This window comes from Somniosus microcephalus, chromosome 19 (assembly GCF_052327205.1).
Source record: "Somniosus microcephalus isolate GS21.2 chromosome 19, FLI_Smic_1.0, whole genome shotgun sequence".
In the NCBI taxonomy this organism is placed as follows: domain Eukaryota; kingdom Metazoa; phylum Chordata; class Chondrichthyes; order Squaliformes; family Somniosidae; genus Somniosus; species Somniosus microcephalus.
The window spans coordinates 20113247-20135404 of NC_141005.1; the positions used below are offsets into that span (position 1 = coordinate 20113247).

General features: G+C 43.8%; 1 protein-coding gene across 3 annotated transcripts in view; it reads left to right on the forward strand.

Moving 5' to 3' along the window:
* The first annotated feature begins 1260 nt into the window (after positions 1-1260).
* Positions 1261-22158, forward strand: part of ube3b (ubiquitin protein ligase E3B) — a 58049-nt gene continuing 37151 nt past the window's right edge. Inside the window, exons 1-9 of one of the 3 annotated variants that reach the window (XM_085961314.1) lie at positions 1261-1810; positions 3640-3839; positions 7627-7795; positions 10135-10255; positions 12127-12186; positions 13166-13270; positions 14523-14619; positions 16414-16499; positions 17007-17089. In XM_085961314.1, the coding sequence (XP_085817440.1) occupies positions 7635-7795; positions 10135-10255; positions 12127-12186; positions 13166-13270; positions 14523-14619; positions 16414-16499; positions 17007-17089 (713 nt within the window). In that variant the 5' untranslated portion in view covers positions 1261-1810; positions 3640-3839; positions 7627-7634. The remainder of the gene's footprint in view (positions 1811-3639; positions 3840-7626; positions 7796-10134; positions 10256-12126; positions 12187-13165; positions 13271-14522; positions 14620-16413; positions 16500-17006; positions 17090-22158) is intronic. The other 2 variants (XM_085961315.1, XM_085961316.1) reach the window with 2 other exon arrangements.

Sequence of the window (22158 nt, forward strand, 5' to 3'; positions counted from 1 at the left end):
CACTCACCACCAGAACAATCTAACACAAACACACATACAGGCTCTCATGAAAACACATCAGACTTACCTGTGCTGAGAAGATCCACACGTGAAGTAAAAAAGCCTGATAGACTTAATCTTTGAGTACAAAGAAAAGTATAATAAAAGAATGAAAAGCTTAGAGTTCATAAAGTAAAGCTTTGAAAATGTGTTGACTGTTGTGAAGATGTTTATGTTGTTATGATTGATTGATATTGATTGATATTGATTTTGTTTAACCTCTAAGGAAGGGGTATGTAATGATCAGTAACATGTCATTCTAGAATGGTACACTAGGTGGAGCTGTATGTTTAGTAGGGGGCTACCCACAAGGCAGTAGTGAAGATGGATGCCTGTACACTAGTCCACATGGCTGAATAAATGACTAGCTCAAGCTAGCTGTTCATAATGAAAACGTCTATTTATTTATGAACATAACATGAGGCACAAGGGAAACAACCAAGTCAAGGAACAGGTGCAGGGAAGAGCCACAAGGTTGATTCTTAGAAGAATATGTTATGAGGAAACAGTAGAAAAACTTCTTTAGCCTTAACAGGTGAATAAAAAAGAACTTGCATTAATTTAATGCCTTTCACGACCTCAGGACATCCCAAAGCACAAAACAGCCAATTAAGTACTTTTGATATGCAGCCACTGGTGTAATGTAGGAAACATTACACGAGGAGACTTTAGAAAGAAAGATACCAAAGTGGAACAGAAATGGTTAATATTGAGCACTGTTTCAATGCAGGACAAGGTGCAAATTGGTAAAAGTTCAGGATTTATGTCATGGGGCACTTCTTCACACAAAGAGTAATTAATATCTGGAATAATCTTCCATATATGGGGGCCCTGAAGAAGCAGTTAGTCGGTATGATGGGGGAAGTCTATGAAAACAAGAGCTAGTTGAACCAACTGCCTCCCTCATCAGTACATTTTCCCTCATTTCTGTGATATCGTGTCGGCAAAAAAAATAAAACAACACAATATCCAAACGGTAGCTGTATGTGTAAACGAGTTTGCAATCTGTTGTCACTCTTGCCTGTCAGAAATGTCAGCCGCAACATTTTCCCACTGTTGGGTCCACTATCTACATAAGCCTCTGACAAGAAAGTTAGGCCCACTATCCTTTACCAAGATGGCGTCGCGTTCCCTCCTCCAATGAGACGGCCGAGCGGCTGCGGCGCGCCGACCGAATGAGCATGCGCAGTCAGCAGGCTTGTCCAGGTTTGACCCCAGCGTCTCTCCAACCCGGAAGCGGTAGCGGTTGACGGGCTTGTTTTTGATGGAGTTGTGTTTCTGTGTGTTTACGAAAGAGGCAGAAAGATAAAAGGAGAGAAGAGCTCGGGGTAAAGAGCCGTCTACTAACCCCTACAGCTAAAACTAGAGAGTCATCATCATTATACTATGTTAGGTTATACATATGCCAGAAAGAAGAGAAGTCCAGGAACACAAGAGGAGGTTTTGGCCTAATTTCTTATTGTTTTTGTGTTTCATATTATTCGTCAAATTTTTGACCTGATTTCTAATAAGTGGGATTTATTCGTTATGTAATTATTCTACGTGCAGTGAAGTGAATATAATCGTGTTGCTATATCTATGTGTGTGTATATATATCTCCAGTGCTGCTGTGTGATTGCAGATTGCAGGAAATTCATTATTAAAAAGAAAAATCTTACTTGCCATAACGTCGTTGTGACAGTTTGTACCATTCATTTCAAGAGGTGAAATTATAAATGCAACAGTGCATGGAGTGGATTTGTTAGAAAAACAAATTATTTGTTCTTAATCGGTGAGTTTTTGTGTGTGTTTTGTATTGTAAAGTTATGTGTAAAAGTTATACAGCATGTACAGGTCTACATGATATTTGTCATGAAACGTGCAAGGTGATTTGAACAATAATATGATCTTACAGTGTTCTGTCTTGTAGATGAAGTGGTATTGTATTTATTTGCATTATATGTTTAATTATCTAGTATGGCTTGCAGGGAGTTAGAAATTAATGAATCTATCCAGATGTTCGGATCAATGAAAACGAAGCCTTGAAATTAAATTACAAAACTTTTAAAAAGTTTAGATTTCTTCATGCAGTAATCTAGATTATGTTTTAAAATAATTCCTGTAATTTACAGTGTTGTCACTAGAATTTCAGAAAAGCATAATGGTGGTTGGCTTAAACCTGTGTTCAATATGCATTTGTATTGTGAGATACAACCAGCAGTACATTGATCAATTCAGTCTTTCCAAATGTGTCCAGAGAGCACGATTTGGGATGTATAACACTAGGGTAAAAAAGTGATGGTGCATGTCTGTCACTGGTGTTTTGAGGTGAGGATCACAGATCTTAGACTGTTTCACTGTGATTTCCCCCCCCCCCCCCCCCCCCCGTATAGCTTAACAAATAAGCTTGGTAGTAGATCTCTGGGAATGATTGTCTGAATCCCTGTAATCTTGCAATCATAAACTGTGGTCCATGGATAATATAAAGGTTAAGTACTTAATTATTGTTCTCTTCACCAAAAATTACAGCCTTATAATCACTGTCAAGCACATGTTATTCTCAACTTGCACAATTTGATCCCTTCAAAACAACATTGATATCCCTACTGTGTGTGTGTGTGTGTGTGTATATGTGCACATAAAGATAATATGTCTTTTAAAAAATTAAATCAGAACCTTCTAGATCTGTGTTACTTACAAGTCCTGGGTATGAACTTTTGTGAAAAAGAACCGCATGGAAATATACCCTACATGTGTCATGTGTCAACACAGTGGGGTACAGATACAGAAATATTTAAAAGCAGGGTTGTGTCATAAAACAGGCACATGGTGTTCTGGGTTTTATTACTAAAGGCATTGAATAGAAAAACAAGGAGGTGGTGATGAATTAGCAGGATATCTGTTAGACCACAGTTAGAATGCTGTGTACAGTTTTAGACACCCAGTTATAAAAATGATGATGGAGTCATGGTAAAGATGTAACATAGATTCACTCGGATGCTGGTGGGATGAGAGGATCTAGTTATGTATTGACAAGTAGTTTAAGGGAAGATCGAATGGAAGCATTCAAAATTATGAAAAGGTTTGAGAGGTTAAACAAACAATGAAAGATTACTTCCACTGGTCAGTGAATCAGGAACAAGGGCATAAATTTAAGATTATTACTAAAAGGATAATTTGAGAGCTTAGAAGAAAGTTTTTCATGATGGGTGTTATTACAACATGCAATACATTGCCATAAGTGGCAATTGATGCTAATCCAATCATGGTGTTTAAGCAGGAGTTGGATAACCACGTGAAGAAAAATATTAAAACTTATAATGAAGAGCAGGAAAATGGGACTCTGGTGGTTCGCATCAGTGTGAAGCTTGCAGTGGTGCAGCATAATAGCCAAAGTGGCATTCTGTGCTTAAATGTGTATGATTCTGCAAGCTCACATTGGCTGTATCAGTTCAGTTTACACCAGGTAGCTTATTGGGCTCTGAAATTTAGTAGCCAAATGGGTACTTTTGGTAGCCAGAAGCCTCTCTAGATTTTAACCTCTTTCTATAAAAACTTGGGCGGTGCCAGTCGTCATGGATATGTTTCTAACTTCTCTGGCAATGTTTTGTTCTTTCATAGGGGTTTCAATGTGCCCAGTCAAGTAGATAGCAATTTTGCTCTGAGAAGATGGATTTGAAATGATGCATGCAGAGTCTTCCTGTTATTGGTGTTCTGTACCAGTTCAGTCCAGGTCAGTCGGTGCCTGAATCAGTGCCTCATGTCCATGCACCAGGACTGATGAACTGATTTCCGGTCTCAGACAGCACTATACAGTTCAGGTAAACTGCTGCTTTACTTCATTAACTTCTTGTCCCCATTATTCTCTTTCTGTATGATTGGCAATGAAAGGGCCCCCATTTCTGCTGTTTAACAAGCTGTGAGAAGATGTGTGAGCGTAGTGCCAGAATGACTGTCCTTTCCACCTGTTGCTTCATCCGGTGAGCAAGCATTAATTCAGAAGCCAGAACCATAAGAGTTGAGAGCATGTGCAGGAACATGGGGCATAGGGAGCAATTGAAGACTGGAAAGGATGTGGGGTGATGGGGATAGGGAAGCCGGACTTAGTGCGGGATAGGCTGTGGTGGAGTTTTGGACGAGTTGCACCTTATGCAGGGTGGAACTCGGGCAAGCATTGAAGCAAGCAAGCCTGGAAAAACATAGGCACAAATAATGGCGATGAGGTAGTGGTGGAGCAAGGCCTTTTGCAGAGGTGGAAATAGACAGTCTTGGTGATAGCTAAGATGTAGAGCTCAGGATCCAACAGGGCACCAGGATTCTGCATCACTGGACACGGCCTAAATGAGCTGTTAGGGAGAGGGATAGCATCAGAGGGATGGCGTCAGGGGCTAAGATGTGGTATTTTCTGGAAGGAGAAAAACAGGATGTCTTCCGTCTAGTGAATGTCGAGTTGAGGAAAGTTCTTGCTCACCCAGGACATGATGTCAGTTAAGCAGTCAGACAGCACAGTGGTGGCAGGGAGACGGAGCTGGAGGTCAGTATACATGTGAAAGCTAACTCCATGCCTACAAATAACGCATCTTGTAATATGGACAAGGAAAAGCGTAGCATCGGCTAACCTAATCGCAAGCTGCTGTTATATTGGAGCTTTGCTTCAGACTGTGCTGACACTTTTATAGGAGTGTCCATAAATCTCTGTATTGGGTTGAACCTCTAAAGGCAGATACACTAACAGGGATGTAACTGAGTATATCAGGTATTGCTTCCCCACTGAGAGAAAATTCTTTGAGCCATGATCTCACTGGAACCTCAGTAAAGCATATGGTCAGTGTGTGAAATTTTCCTGCTAAGTCCATTTGAACTGAGAAAAATCATCCAGCAGTATAATTAGATCATCGATTTCTGGAGTTCCGCATTCGTGTAGTGCCTCATGAGAACATAACATAAGAAATAGGAGCAGGAGTAGGCCAATCGGCCCCTCGAGCCTGCTCCGCCATTCAGTAAGATCATGGCTGATCTGATCCTAACCGCCAATCTACTATCACAGAACCATCTCCTGAATCTAACAGAATTAGACACACAAAATAGGAGCAGGATCAGGCTACATGGCCCCTGGGCCAGCTCCGCTACCCACAGGGCCATGACCGATCCGAACCTAGACTCATGTCCAAATTCCTGCCTGCACCCCGTAACCCTTAATTCCCTTTACTTCTAGGAAACTGTCTATTTCTGTTTTAAATTTATGTAATGATGTAGCTTCTACAGCTTTTTGGGGCAGCATATTCCATGGACCTACCACCCTCTGAGTGAAGTAGTTCCTCATCATCTCAGTTTTGAAAGAGCAGCCCCTTATTCTAAGACTATGCCCCCCTAGTTCTAGTTTCACCCATCATCGGGAACATCCTCCCCGCATCCACCCGATCTAAACCCTTCACAATTTTATATGTTTCAATAAGATCGCCTCTCATTCTTCTGAACTCCAACGAGTAGAGTCCCAATCTACTCAACCTCTCCTCATATGTCCATCCCCTCATCCCCGGGATTAACCGAGTGAACCTTCTTTGTACTGACTCGAGAGCAAGTATGTCCTTTCTTAAGTATGGACACCAAAACTGTACGCAGTATTCCAGGTGCGGTCTCACCAATACCTTGTACAACTGAAGCAATACCTCCGTATTTTTATATTCTATCCCCCTAGCAATGAAAGCCAACATTCCATTGGCCTTCTTAATCACTTGCTGCACCTGCATACTAACCTTTTGAGTTTCGTGCACTAGGACCCCCAGATCCCTTTGCACTTCAGTACTTTCCAGTTTCTTGCCATTAAGATAATAACTTGCTCTACGATTTTTCCTGCCAAAGTGCATAACCTCACACTTTCTAGTATTGTATTCCATCTGCCAAATCTCTGCCCACTTACTTAGCCTGTCTATGTCCTCTTGCAGGTTTTTTATGTCCTCCTCACTCACTACTTTCCCTCCCCTCTTAGTATCATCTGCAAACTTTGATATGTTACACTCGGTCCCCTCCTCCAAATCGTTAATATAGATTGTAAAGAGTTGGGGACCCAGCACTGACCCCTGCGGAACACCACTAGTTACTGATTGCCAGTCTGAGAATGAACCATTTATCCCAACTCTCTGCCTTCTGTTAGATAGCCAATCCTCTATCCATGCCAGAATATTACCCCCAATCCCGTGATTTTTTATCTTAAGCAATAATCTTTTGTGTGGCACCTTGTCAAATGCCTTCTGGAAGTCTAAATACACTACGTCCACTGGTTCCCCTTTATCCACCCTATATGTTACTTCCTCAAAGAACTCCAGCAAATTTGTCAAACATGACTTCCCCTTCATAAAACCATGCTGACTATGTCCTATTAAATTATGATTATCCAAATGTCCTGTTACTGTCTCCTTAATAATGGACTCCAAAATTTTACCTACCACAGATGTTAGGCTAACCGGTCTATAGTTTCCAGCCTTCTGTCTACTGCCCTTTTTAAATAAGGGATTTTAAATGAGAGGATTTTGAGCTATATAACACTAAGGGGGAAAAATTCGGTATCAACCATTTTGGGGCGCTAACATCGGCCGGCCGCAAACTTTAGTGCGCGGCGCAAATTAGCACCGGCGACCGCGAAATTCGTCTCCAGCACCCCTGGAGGTGATTGGAGTGCTAAATCAAGCACTACACACTGCTCTTAGGGCGCTAACGTCGGGGAATGGGGTGCTACCTCAGAGCGCTACTCAAGCTGTCAATTACCCAGTACTCGGACAGACTGGCGCCTTCCAGTTCTTAAAGGGAAGGTTCAGTCATGCTGCACAGCCTCACTCTGATCATTGCTGCTTTTGACCTGGGCCTGCAAGGAGGTGCAATTCTTCAACCAGGAATATCATGGCTGCTCAGAGGCCCAGGGAGAGAGCTCGCCGGTTCAGCGACCAGGCATTGGAGGCTCTGGTTGTGGATGTGGGAAAAATGGGAAGCGCGCGCCTTTAAATAGCGTTCCCCCAGCTCCCAGCCGACTGCAAACCGTCCCCCTCTACCTGTCGTTCCTAGTGCCAGGCGCTGAGGCAGGGGGCGAGAATCAATTTCTGGTCTGGGATGCTACTGGGGCGATGCGCGCTTAGATGATGTCACAATCTCTGGGTGCAGGAGATCGTGGTGGTAGTGTTTAGCGCCACCGCAAACCGCCAGTTGAATTTCGCGGATGGCGCTAAAAGTGGCGCACACGGGCGATAAGTCGTTGGCGTCCCCTGGAGGCGCTAACCAACCGAATTTTTCCCCCTAAGTACTTCTAGTTGCAGGTCTGTTGGTGGTAGGAACAGTTTGAAGTGATTTAAGAGCATCACTTGAGAGGTGTATGTGCTTATGTTTCTTATTGTGTATCGGTACCAATGTGTTAAACACAGTGTAGAGGCTGGTGAGGCTTTATATTGAAGCTAGCTCATGCATGCATTCAAGAGGCAGACAATGTTAACACTCAGACTCCGATCAACAATAATGTGAGATTAGAATCTCATGTTATGCTGCTGAGTACTAGCATTTGGCCACAGAGAAGAAAGAAAAGAAAATTAAAAAAAAAATCTACTCTTATCTTGCCCACAGGAGCAAGAATGTTTAGCGCTGTACAAACCTCCAAATCGCAGTTCCTGGACAAAGCCCGGGCAGCTCGGGAGGAGAGGAAAGGACAGAAGGAACGCGAGCGTGCGACCATTCAGATTCAAGCGGTGGTCAGGAGGTACCTCTGCAGGTGTCGGCTGCTTCGAGAAATCAGGTCAGTTATTTTTCGAAAGAAGTTTCATAATGACACGATCTTCAAAAGAATAATAAACCTACCTCTTTGACCAAGCTTTTGGTCATCTGCCCTAATATCTCCTTATGTGGCTTGGTGTCACATTTTTTCGATAACGCTCCTATGAAGCACCACGGGACTACTACATTAAAGGTGTTATATACAGGAAACTTTGTGCTATCCGGCACCGACGGGACCGAGCTGTTGCCGTTCCCTCAAAACTGCCGGACACTCCAGCGCTAATGTTGAAGCATACGGAGATTTTCAGCTCCGTGTGAATCAACAAACCCTGTTGCTTAGCAACAGCTTCTAAACAGTCGGCAAGCATCTCTGTAGCGTCTCTAGCTGAAGCTGTTGCTTAGCTATAGACTTTGCAGAGCTTGACTGTTGAGAAAAAAGCAACGAAAAGAAACGAAAAGAAAAAAAACGGCTCCTGATTTTTGCCGGTGGCTCGAGCTTGCCGGACATTTAGCCTCCGGATAACACAAAGTTTCCTGTAAATACAAATTGTTGTCCTTGTTGTTGCAGAGAACAATCTAGAAGTAATAACATAACACTGTGCTTTAGAAACAAAACAAACTCCCAATAAAAGACAAAACAGCCATGATCTTAACAACAACTCCTAACTCTCTATAAAGCCAAAGAACATCCAAGACTTGGGAGCATTGCTCCCATATCTGTGGAGACTCTTCTAAAGCCTCAGTCCTTCCATTCCTCGTGGAGTTTTCAGGCTTTTAAAATACAGGAAACTCTTGATTTACTGGCACCCAAACAACCGGAAATCTCGGTTAACCGGCAAAATTCAGGAGTAGGTTTAGTTAAGTTTTTCTTCATATTAGTGGCCGTTTCTTGATTCTTGGCTGTGTAATCGAGGGTTCCTGCACTTGTTGCTAAGCAACAGGGACACTTGGTCTGTGGCCGGGCTTCTTGCACCTGTTGCTAAGCAACAGGGAAGCCTGGATTTGTTGCTGTGTACGGAGCTCTCGTACCTTTTAACTATCACTCTCTGTAATCCAAACTTTTTGATAAACCGGCACCACGCCGGCCCCGTCGGTGCCGGATAAAAAAGAGCTTCCTGTACTAGCTTGGTAACACCCCATTATTTCATGATCCCTTTCAGCCTGCATTATGGGGCTCAGGCCATCCCTACCTGGAAAAGAAACACCGTCCCAAGTGTCCTAGGAAAGCTGATCCATTCCAGCTGAAACGGTGAATGCCTGAACAGGGTCAGAGGTGTAGAAAGGAAACAATGGATAATGTAACATCTGCAGATACATGGCAATAGCCTCAACAATAGAGCGGGCAATAAAGCTCCCTCTCCTTCCAAACAATACAGTGAACTCTTGCCAGAAACCAGGAAATGAAACACAAACAATCAACTCAAAAAGCGAAAAAAGTAAGCGAGGAAAAAGAGATGCTATAAATTTGTTAAGCCACCCAACAACTGTTTTTTTTCTTATTAAGGTGGCCTTGGATTCATGATTTTGACTGGTTCAGTTAAAATCAATTCCCTCACAATTGGGAATAATTAGTTACACTTGTGAGGAAAGATTTTTTTATTCAGAAAACTCTTTTTTCCAACATTAAATGCCATACACATTGAAATAACAGTTATAATCTGTATAAATATCCTATTTGTGACTGCTGCCGTGACAGCCTTATAAGTAAAAGCACTGCCCAGTGTAGACCAGAAGATCTCGTGTTTGATCCCTGAATTCGCTGTCCTCAACTGGGATGGCTACAATTGGCCCCAGTGGGACCGAGGGACAGAGACAATTGGGCAGTGTTCCCACTCTCCTATCCCGTAATCCCTGCTGGCAAGTGCATGCGTGGATGTCGGGTAAAAACAGGGTCTGGCTTGGCCGTGGTGTTGTCCACGTGCTGCTTAAACTGAAAGGAAAATCTGAAAATTATCAATGGACATGGACAGAAAAACAGCACGACTTTTAAAGGAGGCACTGCGGGCATGACTGCCTCTTTGGGTATCCTGAGCGGCAAGTCTTCAAGGATCACTTAGAGTAGTACCACTGCCACCTTTCATAGGTGCTGCTTATTCCAGCAAGAATGCCTTAAACCCACTGCCATACTCTTTTAATCTCTCCCTCATCTTTTAACCACTGTCTTGTACTTAGCTGCTTCTTGATTTACCTCATTCTGCCTTATTTAAACCTTGCTAGTGTATCGCACTGTAGGCCTTGGCCCTTCACCTAGGCTTCTTAAAACAAAAACCCTGTGTGTCACCTTTCCGAGAGCCACTCTGTCGTCTTCCCTTTATGAAAATGTCACCAGCATTGGTTAATTAGGTGATGTTGCCTTTGCAGGATGGAAGTTGATGATTTTTTTGACATCAGTGAAACAAATTCATCAAAAAGAAGTGCGATCGCTGTATTTAAAATCACAAGGAAGTTGCTCTTTGTGTTTCACGTGAAAGAAGATAAAGAGGTAAGTGTGCAGCCTGGGGTTAATTCTATGCCCATAGGTGAGGAGGGCAAATTCATTCATTTGTGATCCTTTGAGCACTGCTGTGCCTTTTAGAAAATTATAGTTGACTGGGATTAAGTAATAAGGCTGTAATTTATTCTGGGGGTTCAGATTTCATGTATTCTCCACTGTCCATTTTTTAAATACTGTTTCATTAAAATTATCCTAAAAAATGTTAAAAGTGAAACAAAGGACTCTGGGACCTAAGTTTAAAACCAACTCCGATTGGATTGGCAATTTCACTCCAAGGTCAAAGGATGGCTGGTGTGGGAGATAGGAAAACTGTCACACCAGTGCTGTAGGGGATACGGTTTTGTGGTTGATGGTGAAGGCAGATTATTGGGGCAGAGATGAAAGAGGTTTGCCCTTCATCTAATTGTGTTATAACCGATCAGACAATCCTTGCTACTGACACTAAGGGCAGGATTTTCATTGGGCCGTGGAGTCGGGATTGGAGGCGTGTGGGGAGTTAAAATCCCGAAATCACGGGTTCCGACCCCATCCCGCACCCAAACCCACTTCCATGCCAGTTTCAAAGAAGGCGGGTACCCGTCCCACACTGGGACCCACCTACCCGAGGCGGGAAGGGGATTAGTGCCAATTAACTGCCTGTTAACAGGCAGTTTTTGGCCTAATCCCTATTTTTAAGGTTGAAGTGTGGGATTCCCGACGACTCCAAACCACGCCAAGTTAGAGGAGGCGGGCTGTCGAGTTGAAGGACTTGGAGGGGTCGAGATGTCGGTGTTCAGGTGAGTGATGGGTGCATGAGTGCAAAGGTAAGTGTGTTTGGTGTGTTTAAAGAAGTTTAAATGACCTTTTACCTTTACAGCCTTCCTTCCTTTAGGTTCCGGGAGTCCCTCATCTCACCGGCACAGAAAGCAGAATGGCTGCGAACTGTCAAAAGTGACAGCCTTCAGCTTACTGTGCAGGAGAGATTTCTAACCCGAGTCTGTGGAGAAGGACTCGGGTTAGAAGTAAGACTGTCAGTGTTTGTCAGCTTCAAACAGCTGTGAAACGCTGATATTTCATCTGTCAAGGACTCTTGACAGATGAAATTTCAGTCTGTGACGTCACCTGTTGCCGGGTGGCCGTTAATTGGCGGGCTCAACCAGGTCAATCAAGTGAAAATCATGTGGATTGGCCGCATCTCGATGGAGGCGGGACTACAACCCCGAAAGTTGTAGTCCCGACTCCTGAAGGAAAATTTCAGATACTTGGGGTAGGATTTTCAATTTCCCAGACTCGGCTTCCCTCATGTTGATGAGTGCAAAATTCTCAAATAAAACGTCGAGCTCTGGGAACTAATGCATCATGAGATCACATATGTGGAATTTAAGAGGTATCTAGTTTCTTTAGGTCAGCATGTTGGTGCTGTACGAAATGATAATCTGCAAATTTGACTCCATTGTTCCCCTATTTGCTGAATTCTTGGTCCTGGCTACGCCATCCTGCACCATCACCAAGTTAAGTGGACAGGCTGGTAACCGCAGCCCACAGCTGCCAGTGCCACAAGTGTAACTTTCCGTTGTTAGGACTGAGAGAATGGCTCCCCTTACACCCTCCAGTGAGCAACAAAACTAACTTCCATTTGACATCTTGTGCCAGCAAGCCAGTAGAGATTGGGGAGTAGAGATTGGTTTGATTTCGCCAAGCATGCACAACTGTGGCATTCCAGAGCCCATCCTTCTAGTGACTGCATAGGGGATCAATCACTAAATTTGTGGAAATTGGGAACACCATTTGGCCATCAAGCCTCAATGTTGCATGCATATCCTACCCCTTCTCTAGATCTGCATAGGTTGTCTGAGTAATGAGTTGTTATTTCTTTCCAGAGACTTCAGAAGCTGTGCCGCTGTATCCTTAATAGCATGGAAGTAGAGAATGAGCCCAAGGTTTGTATGTAATGGTATTGGATTTCAAATCTGTTAAATGTTGCCCATTTCTATGCACCTCTGATGGTTTAGTTGATAAATGTTCTGTCCAGTGTGGAATTCAGCCATAAGACCAGCAAGGTCAGGTTCAATTCCAAGTCACATGGAGTTCCAGGATGTTTTTGGGATTTCATTCCGTGATGTTGCCAACTTGTCCAGAAAACTAAGAACCAATGGCCTTGATCATCAGTCTTGTCTCAGCTTATTTACCATACTGGTATTAGTAAACTATAGGGGAAAAAATAAACTTAAGCCAATTCACTCTAATGCTGTGCAAAACATTTATTGTGTGATGTTTTAGTTAATTGCTCCTACCAGTACCAGCGACAGGTCTGTAACCCACCACTACTTCACTCTAGTGTTACACAACATAAATACTCTCTCCAGGCACAATGCAATTTGGGAAGGACAAAATCTGTAATACACAACGAGTGGCTAGGATTTGGAATGCACTGCCGGGGTGGTGGATACAGATTCAATAGTAGCCTTCTGAAGGAAATTGGATGAATACTTGAAGGAGAAAAAATTGCAGGGATATTTGGGGAAAGAGTGGGGGAGTGGGACTAAGTGGATTGCTCTTCGAAAGAGCTGGCGCAGACTGGATGGGCCGAATGGCCTCCTGTGTTGTACTATTTTATGATTCTATTCGAACACTGAGTGTTTTACACAGTTCAAGTGGACATATGAAAATTTCATACAATCACCTTTGAACTTTACTGAAATCCCATTGACAGGAATATTGAGCTGGGCCTGGACAGTGCAGATAATTTATGCATTTTTATGATTGTTTTTATTGTCACTGGTGCATATTTAGCAGTATCGGGGACTAGTGTGTGCCCCTACAAGCGTGCTCCTGCTATTTTTTGGGGGAACAGGATTATTGACCAATTCTTGTTGCCATCTAAAATATATTTTAAATTTCCTGGCTGTTTATTCGCAGGTCTGGTATGTGTCATTAGCACTCTCCAAAGATCTCACCCTGCTATGGATCAAACAAGTTAAAGAACTACTCTGGCTCTGCTGTGAGCTTCTAAAGCAACTGAAGGTAAATTGAATCCTTCTTGTACAAAGTTCCAACTGTGCATAGAGAGGCGGGGGGGCAGAAGTGGAAACTGCTAAATTGCTCGTTCAAAAAAAAAATGACTGCCTAAGTGTAACCTGTAGGATTTCAATAGACGGACTGTAATGCACACTAGACCAGAGTATTTAGTGAGGGTGATTTTTCCCTTTTTTCTTTTTCATGGAGATCTCTCTGGGCCGCTATCAATACAATACAATACAAATCGCTTTATTGGCATGATAAGGTACATCTTATGTTGCCAAAGCATCAAAATACATTTATGGTTGAACACATAAACGCGGTTCCATTCATACAGTGTATAAACAGGTATATCCCTGAGTTTATAAATATATTTTCGCCTTGTTTATATATACTCTTGTCTTAGTTTACTGGTTGTCCCTCTGTTCATGGCAAGCTGTAACATAGTGTGCCGCCAGTGTTACACAGCTTCTCTCCTCCCCCAGTAGGAATGGGAGTTTTTGGTTGTCAGTCAGATTTCTGAATTCAGGGCATATTTGTGAGAATTTTTGATAGAAATTCTCTCTGATGCCCTGATATTTTCCACAGGCTGTGAGGAAGTGCATCTCTGTCTCAACTACTCCCTGACTGCAGTGAGAGCATATCCTGTCTTCTCTTGGCAGCCTGGTCTGCCTGTGTCTGCCTTTTTCGATCGCTAGGCTATGTTCGCTAAGTCTGTACCTTGTCAAGGTTCTTCTCAGTTTGTTATCCTTTACCATGGTCAGGTAATCAGCTATGTTGTATTGTCTGTTTAGGGCCAAGTAGCAATTGAGTTTGCTTTGGGTTTTTGTTGTTTCTGCCCAATATGACAGATATTTTTCCTTTTGCTTAGCGACGATTGTGTTGGGTCGAATTCTTTGTGTTACCCTGTCACTGTCACTGAGCCAGATGATTCATGTCATTTTTTAATGCCATGTGTGTTCTCACTGAGCTTATTTAGTGTATTCGTAACAACCTACCATCAGGAAAAAAAATTGCGGTTAAGCCGCTGATGTGTTGCTTCTGTAATGCGGTGTTTTATGAGGAACAATTGTTGGCTAAAATTACTATTTTTCTCAACTAAATTAAAATTAGAGCTAATTTTTTTCTGTGAAGGCAGTAGAGGAGCTGCCCTCCAGAATTCGGTAGAGTATGGGGTGGCTCAAAGTCCTGTTGCTTATTTAAGATAAACCATGGATTTATTTAACAGATGGAAATATTTGTATTTTTTGTTTTGCAGCCTGATCTTCTGCAGGACTGTAAGTTCATCACATTGTATCTCACTATGCTGGTCACATTCACAGACATTTCAACCTGGAAAATACTGAGGGGGAAAGGTCAGTGGCAAAACAACCACTCTAGTGTCTATTTCTGCATTAAGTCGCTGATAAATTGACGTTTTTCAAATGCTGTAGACGTTACTCTGGATTTTTGAGGTACAGGCAATTAGTTCCCACCTAATTTTCTGTAAGTTCTGTATTTTTTCCCCCTTCCTCTTTCTCTTGGATCTTGCTGTTCTGTGCCTCTGCACATGTGTCCAGCTGTCAGGCTTGTGCCTTTGCCCCTACGTAACGCAGCAGCCCAAGTGATCTGCTGTTCATTTTTCTCCCCTCCCTGTGTCCTCTCTGAGGAATTGCTTGTTCTCCACCAGGTGCTCTCCCCAATCAGCACAGCTGAATTCAAGAACTTACTGTGTGGGAATCGCAAGTTTCCGCCCATCATAAAAGCAGAGTAAAGAGTAGATCAGTATCATATATCTTTTATTTCTGTTTAACATAATGGGAATCAATATAACTATTATTTGAATGCAAAATAGTACCTTGTTCGCAGCCAAACATTTTTTTGATGTGATTTATTTTTCTTCTTCACTCCAGTTTTCTTCCTCTCCTGAAGCTGCTGACTCGTGCTGGAGTATAATTCGACAGGCATCGGGCATCCTCTGATGCCTTATCCAAGTGGCTAATCCTTGGATAGGGAGTGTCAGTAGGCTTTTCAATTGCAGGGGGCTTCAAAGCTGAGGCCAATACTATCCTCACCCGATGCCCACACATGCATTTCCAGCAGGGACCACTCGAGAGTGATCAGAAGTGAGAACCCTGGCGGATTTTTCACCTCCCTCCCTCTGTTCCAAGGTCACTGGGGGCCATTGTAGAGCTCTGACCGCCACTTCAGCTAATTCAGCACAGAGAGTTGAGCCTGAACCTTCCGAACAGTGCAGTACATTCACTAATTGAACAATTGAGGAATTTATGTATGTAATCATTTATGTGGACCACATTGCTGTAAAAAGAAATAGTAATTGTTAATTTCTGAAAATTTTGATAGCCACATTTAAATGTAATGCTTTTAGAGCAGTGTAGAGATTTAGGCCTAGAAATTGGGTTGTGGGCTCGCCAGGGCTGTAGCGCCAGAAATTTTGCGCCAGCGTTAATGCGGCAGCGCCCGACGAAAATTCGGTTGCGCCGGCCCCAGACGGCGGCGGGCGCTAAAGGAGGGTTTTAGCGCCTGAAAACGGGCGTTGAATTGGGTTTCCCGGCGCTAATCCCCCGCTGCGGCACCCGATGCGGTGCGGCAGGCTGGGGAACTGCAGGCCTCCTCCTTCTGTTAAGGAGGAGCTGCCTGCAGCCGACAACTGTCCGGCGGATTCCCCCGACATCTGAGCCCGGCACCTCGGGGAAGTGCCGGGCTCGCAGCACACACTCATCAGGGCCACGGGGGAGGTGATGCAGGAGTCCGGGAAGGGAGGTGCGGGCAGGCGGCCGCCGGGAACGCGGCCGGCCGCCGCTCCACCTTTATGCGCCGGCGCAAAGGCGTGTAAGAACACTTTTCACATTCGTTAGTTGCGCCTGCCACGGGCGAGGCGGGCGCAACTGAATTTGGGCTTGGGGCCAGGTTACCACAGCAACCGGGACGCTGCGCACACCGATGACGTCATCGGTGCCGGCGCAGCGCTACCGGCTAACGCCGATGGTAAGGCCCAAGTCAATTTGCAAAACGGCTATAAGTCCGGCGCAAGGCCCTCTAGCGCCACTAATTGGGCGCTAAGCCCACTCAATTTCTAGGCCTTAGTATATTCAGTGAACTTGTTGACCTCTCATGTTGCCAACCCCACTTGTTATCCTTGATGACAGGAGAAGCCCTGAGACCCGCCATGAACCACATCTGTGCCAACATCATGGGACATCTCAATCAAAAGGGATATTACACTGTGCTACAGGTTTGTCCAAAAATGCTGCTTAAATTCAGTAAATCTAGTGTTTGAAAAGCCACTGTGCTGTCTATTGTTGTCGTTACTTTCAGTGAACATTAGGGATGAGACTGAGCTTTATTGTTAGCCAGATGTCTGATATGAGCAAAAAACCCCATCATCGGGTTAGGGAGTCTCCAAAGAAAACTGCTGAGAAATCCTCACAGGTGGAGTTTCTGTTTGCCTTACAGGGCCATGCACATTGTCCCCATAGGGGCACACCCCACTTCCCTATGTGAGACAATATCGGGTCTGATTGTTAGAGACAATGCTTAAGGACCACAAGTACTCCAAAACATGCTGCTGGAGTTTAACCAGCTAAAATTGGGCAGTTTTTCATAATACAGACTGAAGTTGGCTCATGTCTCTACAAGTATGTATAGCTCTTAAGGCTGATTTCACCTAGTATACAAAATCTTTGTTTACATCTTTTTTGGTTCGTTGGTAATGGAAAATAAGTTTTTTTTTAATCTCCAGATATTGTTAACAAATGGACTGGCAAGATCCAAACCATCTCTGTCCAAAGGCACTTTAACAGCTATTTTCACCCTTGCATTACGGTAAGAGATCTTGCTGAGCAAACTTCATACCTTCTGGTGCATCTTGCCATAAACCTTCCTTAAAGATGTCAGTTAAGTTTTCTATAGTAACAGAGAAATAAACTTCATAGATGAAGAAATCACAGTCTATCTTGAAGGGCCACATGAACAATGCAAAAACAAATCCTTAATCAACCACTTTACTTGCCTGTCTTATAGACTCTAGGTTTGGCACATATTCTTCCTTTGTCATTGATACTTACAATGCAGCTCATGGCTGTTTGCAGCCCACTTCCTCGTTACCTGTGACTCTAGGCAGACCTGTGGCTCGGTGTACCCCTGGATCGAAGCAAAAGAGGAAATAGCAGAGGCGCTGACCATCATTTTCCAATTCTCTCTGGCTTCAGGTGTGGTACTGGAGGACTGCTAATGTGGTACCCTTGTTTAAAAAGGGAGAAAAGGATTGACCGAGTAATTACAGGCCAGTCAGCCTAACCTCGGTGGTGGGAAAATTATTGGAAAGAATTCTGAAGGACAGGATAAATCTTCATGGCAGACTGGTCATGAAGTTAAAAGCCCATGGGATCCAGGGCAAAGTGTCAAGTTGGATTCAAAACTGGCTCGGAGGCAGGAAGCATAGGGTAATGGCAGATGATAATAAAATCGGCTATGTGGTTGATACTGAAGAAGGAAGCTGTAGACTGTAGGAAGATATAAATAAATTGGTCAGGTGGGCAGAACAGTGGCAAATGGAATTCAATCTGGAGAAGTGTGAGGTAATGCATTTGGGGAGGGCTAAAAGGAAAGGGAATACACATTAAATGGTAGGACACTGAGTAGTGTAGAGGAACAAAGGGACCTTGGAGTGCATGTCCACAGACCCCTGAAGGTAGCAGGCCAGGTAGATAAGGTGGTTAAGAAGGCATACGGAATGCTTGCCATTATTAGCCGTGGTATAGAATATAAGAGCAAGGGGGTTGTGCTTCAACTATAAAACACTAGTTAGGCCTCAGCTAGAGTACTGCCTGCAGTTCTGGTCACCACATTACAGGAAAGATGTGATTGTACTAGAGAGGCTACAGAGGAGATTTACAAGGATGTTGCTGGGAGTAGAGAATCTTAGCTATGAGGAAAGACTGGATAGGCTGGGTCTGTTTTCCTTGGAACAGAGGAGGCTGAGGGGAGACCTTATTGAGGTGTATAAAATTATGAGGGGCCCAGATAAAGTGGATAGAAAGGATCTATTTCCCTTAGCAGAAGGGTCAAAAACCAGGGGGCACAGATTTAAAGTAATTGGTGGAAGGTTTAGAGGGGATTTAAGGGGAAATTTCTTCACCCGGAGGGTTGTGGGGGTCTGGAACTCACTGCCTGAAAGGGTGGTAGAGGCAGAAACCCTAACCACATTTAAAAAGTACAGGAAACTTTCTGGTATCCGGCACTGACGGGACCGAGCTGGTGCCGTCCCATCAAAACTGCCGTAGAAACCAGCGCCAATGTTAAAACATACGGAGCTTCTGAACTCCGTCTGAAGCAACAAACCCTGTTGCTAGCTTCAAAACAGTCGGTGCAGCTTGCAAGCGTCTCTGTAGCTAAGCAACAGCTTCAGCTAGACGCTTGCAGAGCCTGACTGGAGAAAAAAAGCGATGAAAAGTAAAAAAAACTTATCTGCACCGACTCCTGAATTTTGCCGGTGGATAGAGCTTTCCGGACATTTTTAACCTCCGGTTAAACGAAAGTTTCCTGTACTTGGATGTGCACTTGGGATTCTGTAACCTGCAGGGCTACGGACCAAGAGCTGGGAAGTGGGATTAGGCTGGATAGCTCTTTGTTGGCCGGCGCGGACACGATGGGCCGAAATGGCCTCCTTCCGTGCTGTAACTTTCTATGATTCTATTCTATTCTATGGATCGCCATTTGTGGCCTGCCCAGCTGTAGACCTGGTCCGAATCAGCATTCATTGTGTTTTCCTCTCCTCTTCCTGTTCTCCAGCAAAAGACGGCATTTTAAGAGGCAGGGCTATCTCATCTTCCATACAGAAATTAAAATCATAGAATCATAGACTAGTACAGCACAGAAGGAGGCCATTCGAACCCAGCGCGTCAGTGCCGGCTCTTTCGAAGAGCAATCCAGTTAGTCCCACTCCCCACTCTCTCCCCATAAAAGAGCTTTATTCAAATTCAAATTAAATGTTATTTTTCCTCTACCTTCCTATGGGTAAATACCTCACCTGCAATTGGCAACTGCTCCCAGCAACAATCATTGAGCGCTTACTGTGCAAGGAATCACAGGCGTAGACCCACATCCCATCACTGGTATGCAAATTGATGCACTGTTTCTGAATGTAGACTTTAAGCAAGACATTGAAAAGGGAAACTTTCATTTGATGCACCTTATTACGCTTCTCAGAAACATCTCCGCACTTCCCATACAGTGAATCACTTCTGAAATAGAATGACTGTAGGCAAACACAGCCACTGCCTTGCACGCCGCACGATCCCAGAAAGGGTAATGAAATGAATGATCATTAATCTGTTTTTGGTGGTGGTTGAGGAAGTAATGTTGGTCGGGACACTTCGAATACAGCCAGGACTTTGATTTGATATCTGAAAGACAGCACTCCGCGAACTCTCAACCCATTGACTCCTAGTTAAGAACCTTACCAGCCGAGCCAAGATTTTACAATTAATTGGTCTGGATTGTGGGGCTGAATCAGAATGTTTGATGAGTAACATTGTTTTAGGTCAAATCCAAATGCAGAGGCTAGATGGGCCTTGGAGTTGAAGTGGAATCTCCTGTTGAAGAGCCTTAGGTTCCAGTGTCCTAGCTACTGGTCTCAAAGTAACTACAGGAAACTCTTGTTTAAACGGCACCTAAATCTCTATTAACCGGCAAAATTCTCACTCCGAAACCAACACCTCAATAACCGGCAATGTTGCCGAGTCCGAGTCTCCCGCGGTGACCGAGTTAATCAGTGGGGTTGGTTCTCCAAACTGCCACTACTCGGCTTCTTAGCGCTGTCGGAAGTCGGAACACCTCAATAACAGGAGTCTGACTCTCCCGCGCTGCCGGTAGTCTCTTCTGATCCGCCATTTTACAGGGGTACTGTGTGTCTCCCACGCTGCTGGTAGTCATTGCATTGCATTAGCCTCAACTGGCAGTACTGTACTTAATCAAGCATCTTCCACCATCCATTTAACACAACATTCTGTAGGTGAGTACCCAATTACTGTATACTGCACATTTCTTAATTTTTAAGTTTTCCTTTGTTAAAAATAGCCTCGGTAGATAACCCTCTCCGTCATCCGGAATTTTTAATCAACTGGCAACACGCCGGTCCCGTTGGTGCCGGATACCAAAGGGTTTCCTGTATTACAATTTGGGTGCACTCCAGCTACTTTTTCTCCTGCCTAACAGATAGATACCCTTCCAGACGCAAGGCCATGCTTTCTGTGAACTGAATGTGACCTTGTACATGAAATATTCTGGCATAGTGAGCCACATGATAAACAATGAGCTTTTTTAGGGATGAGGTGTGCTCTGGAAATAATGCAGATTATCTTCTAGCTGCTGATCTTTCTGCTTGATGGGTAGATAACTCTCTGGCAGACCATGTATCACAAGCTACAAACTACAAATCAGGTTAATAAAGAAGTAAAATTAAACGGAAGCAAGAGAAATCAGCAGATTGCACGAGGTCATAATGCCTCCCATAAACTCAAGTCGTTCTTTCAAAACCATAAAAGTCCAGAAAACTTTAAGGAGTTTGTAAAACTTTCAACAATTTCCATTCTTTATGCAACACGTTTACGTGAGAAAGACGAACCTATGGAGTTCTCCGTAAACTTCTGCCCAGACAGCGCTACAGCAAAACGGTAATTCATAAACCAGCAGAAGGCTCCAGTATTTATTTCTTGGTCTGGTGGGCTCTGAGTATCGAGCTCACAATCAACACCCGCATCCTAGCTCTGAGGAAAGATTGGATAGGCTGGGGTAGTTTTCTTTGGAACAGAGGAGGCTGAGGGGAGAATGAATTGAGGTGTATCAAATTATGAGGAGCCTAGATCGAGTGGATAGGAAGGACCTATTTCCCTTAGCAGAGAGGTCAGTAACCGGGGGCATAGATTTAAAGTAATTGGTAGAAGGATTAGAGGGGAGTTGAGGGGAACTTTTTTCACCCACACGGTGGTGGGGGTCTGGAACTCACTGCCTGAAAGGGTGGTAGAGGTAGAAACCCTCATCATGTTTAAAAAGTACTTGGCTATGCACTTGAAGTGCTGTAACCTGCAGGGCTACGGGCCAAGAGCTGGAAAGTGGGATGAGGCTGGATAGCTCTTTCGGCCAGCACAGACACGATGGGCCAAATGTCCTCCTTCTGTGCTGTAAATGTCTATGATTCTATGATCAGACATGTTGGCTGAAATGCTTACTGCAGCAGATTCACACCTGGTGGGTTAGCAATCCCAAACAATTTGCATTACCTCTGATTTGCAGCCCAGTAATCAAGTTCCTGAAGAATTGCACCTTTCTGGACAGTGTGAACATCTACCTATTAAGTCCTCTATCCCAGAATGAATTAATTCTGGATCAAAACTTCTGGGTCTAGTACTTGGGCATATAATTTAAGCTGACACTTCACTGCAGTGTTGCATTGTCTGATGGGCTGATTTTTGGATGATATATCACATTGAGGACCTGTCAGCCTGTTTAGGTAGAGGTAAAAGATCCCACTGCACTATTTGGAGAAGAGCTCTCCCACTGTCCTGGGTAACATTCTTCCCTCAAAAACCCACCAAAACCAGATTCACTGGTTGTTCATCTCAATTAAACTAAAGCAAAATACTGCGGATGCTAGAATCTGCCTTGTTTACGTACATAACAGTTGTGACTGCACTTCAAATGTAATTCATTGGATGTAAAGCGCTTTGGGACATCCTGAGAAGATGATAAGTTGCTATATCTATGCAATGTCTTCCTTTACTTTCAAACCAATAAGATGGCAAAAAATCTACTTCCACAGCTTGTCTGTGTAATTGAAATGACTTTATTTACAGATCTATGAGCTTTAGCTGGTGGGAATCTTTTGTCTGGAT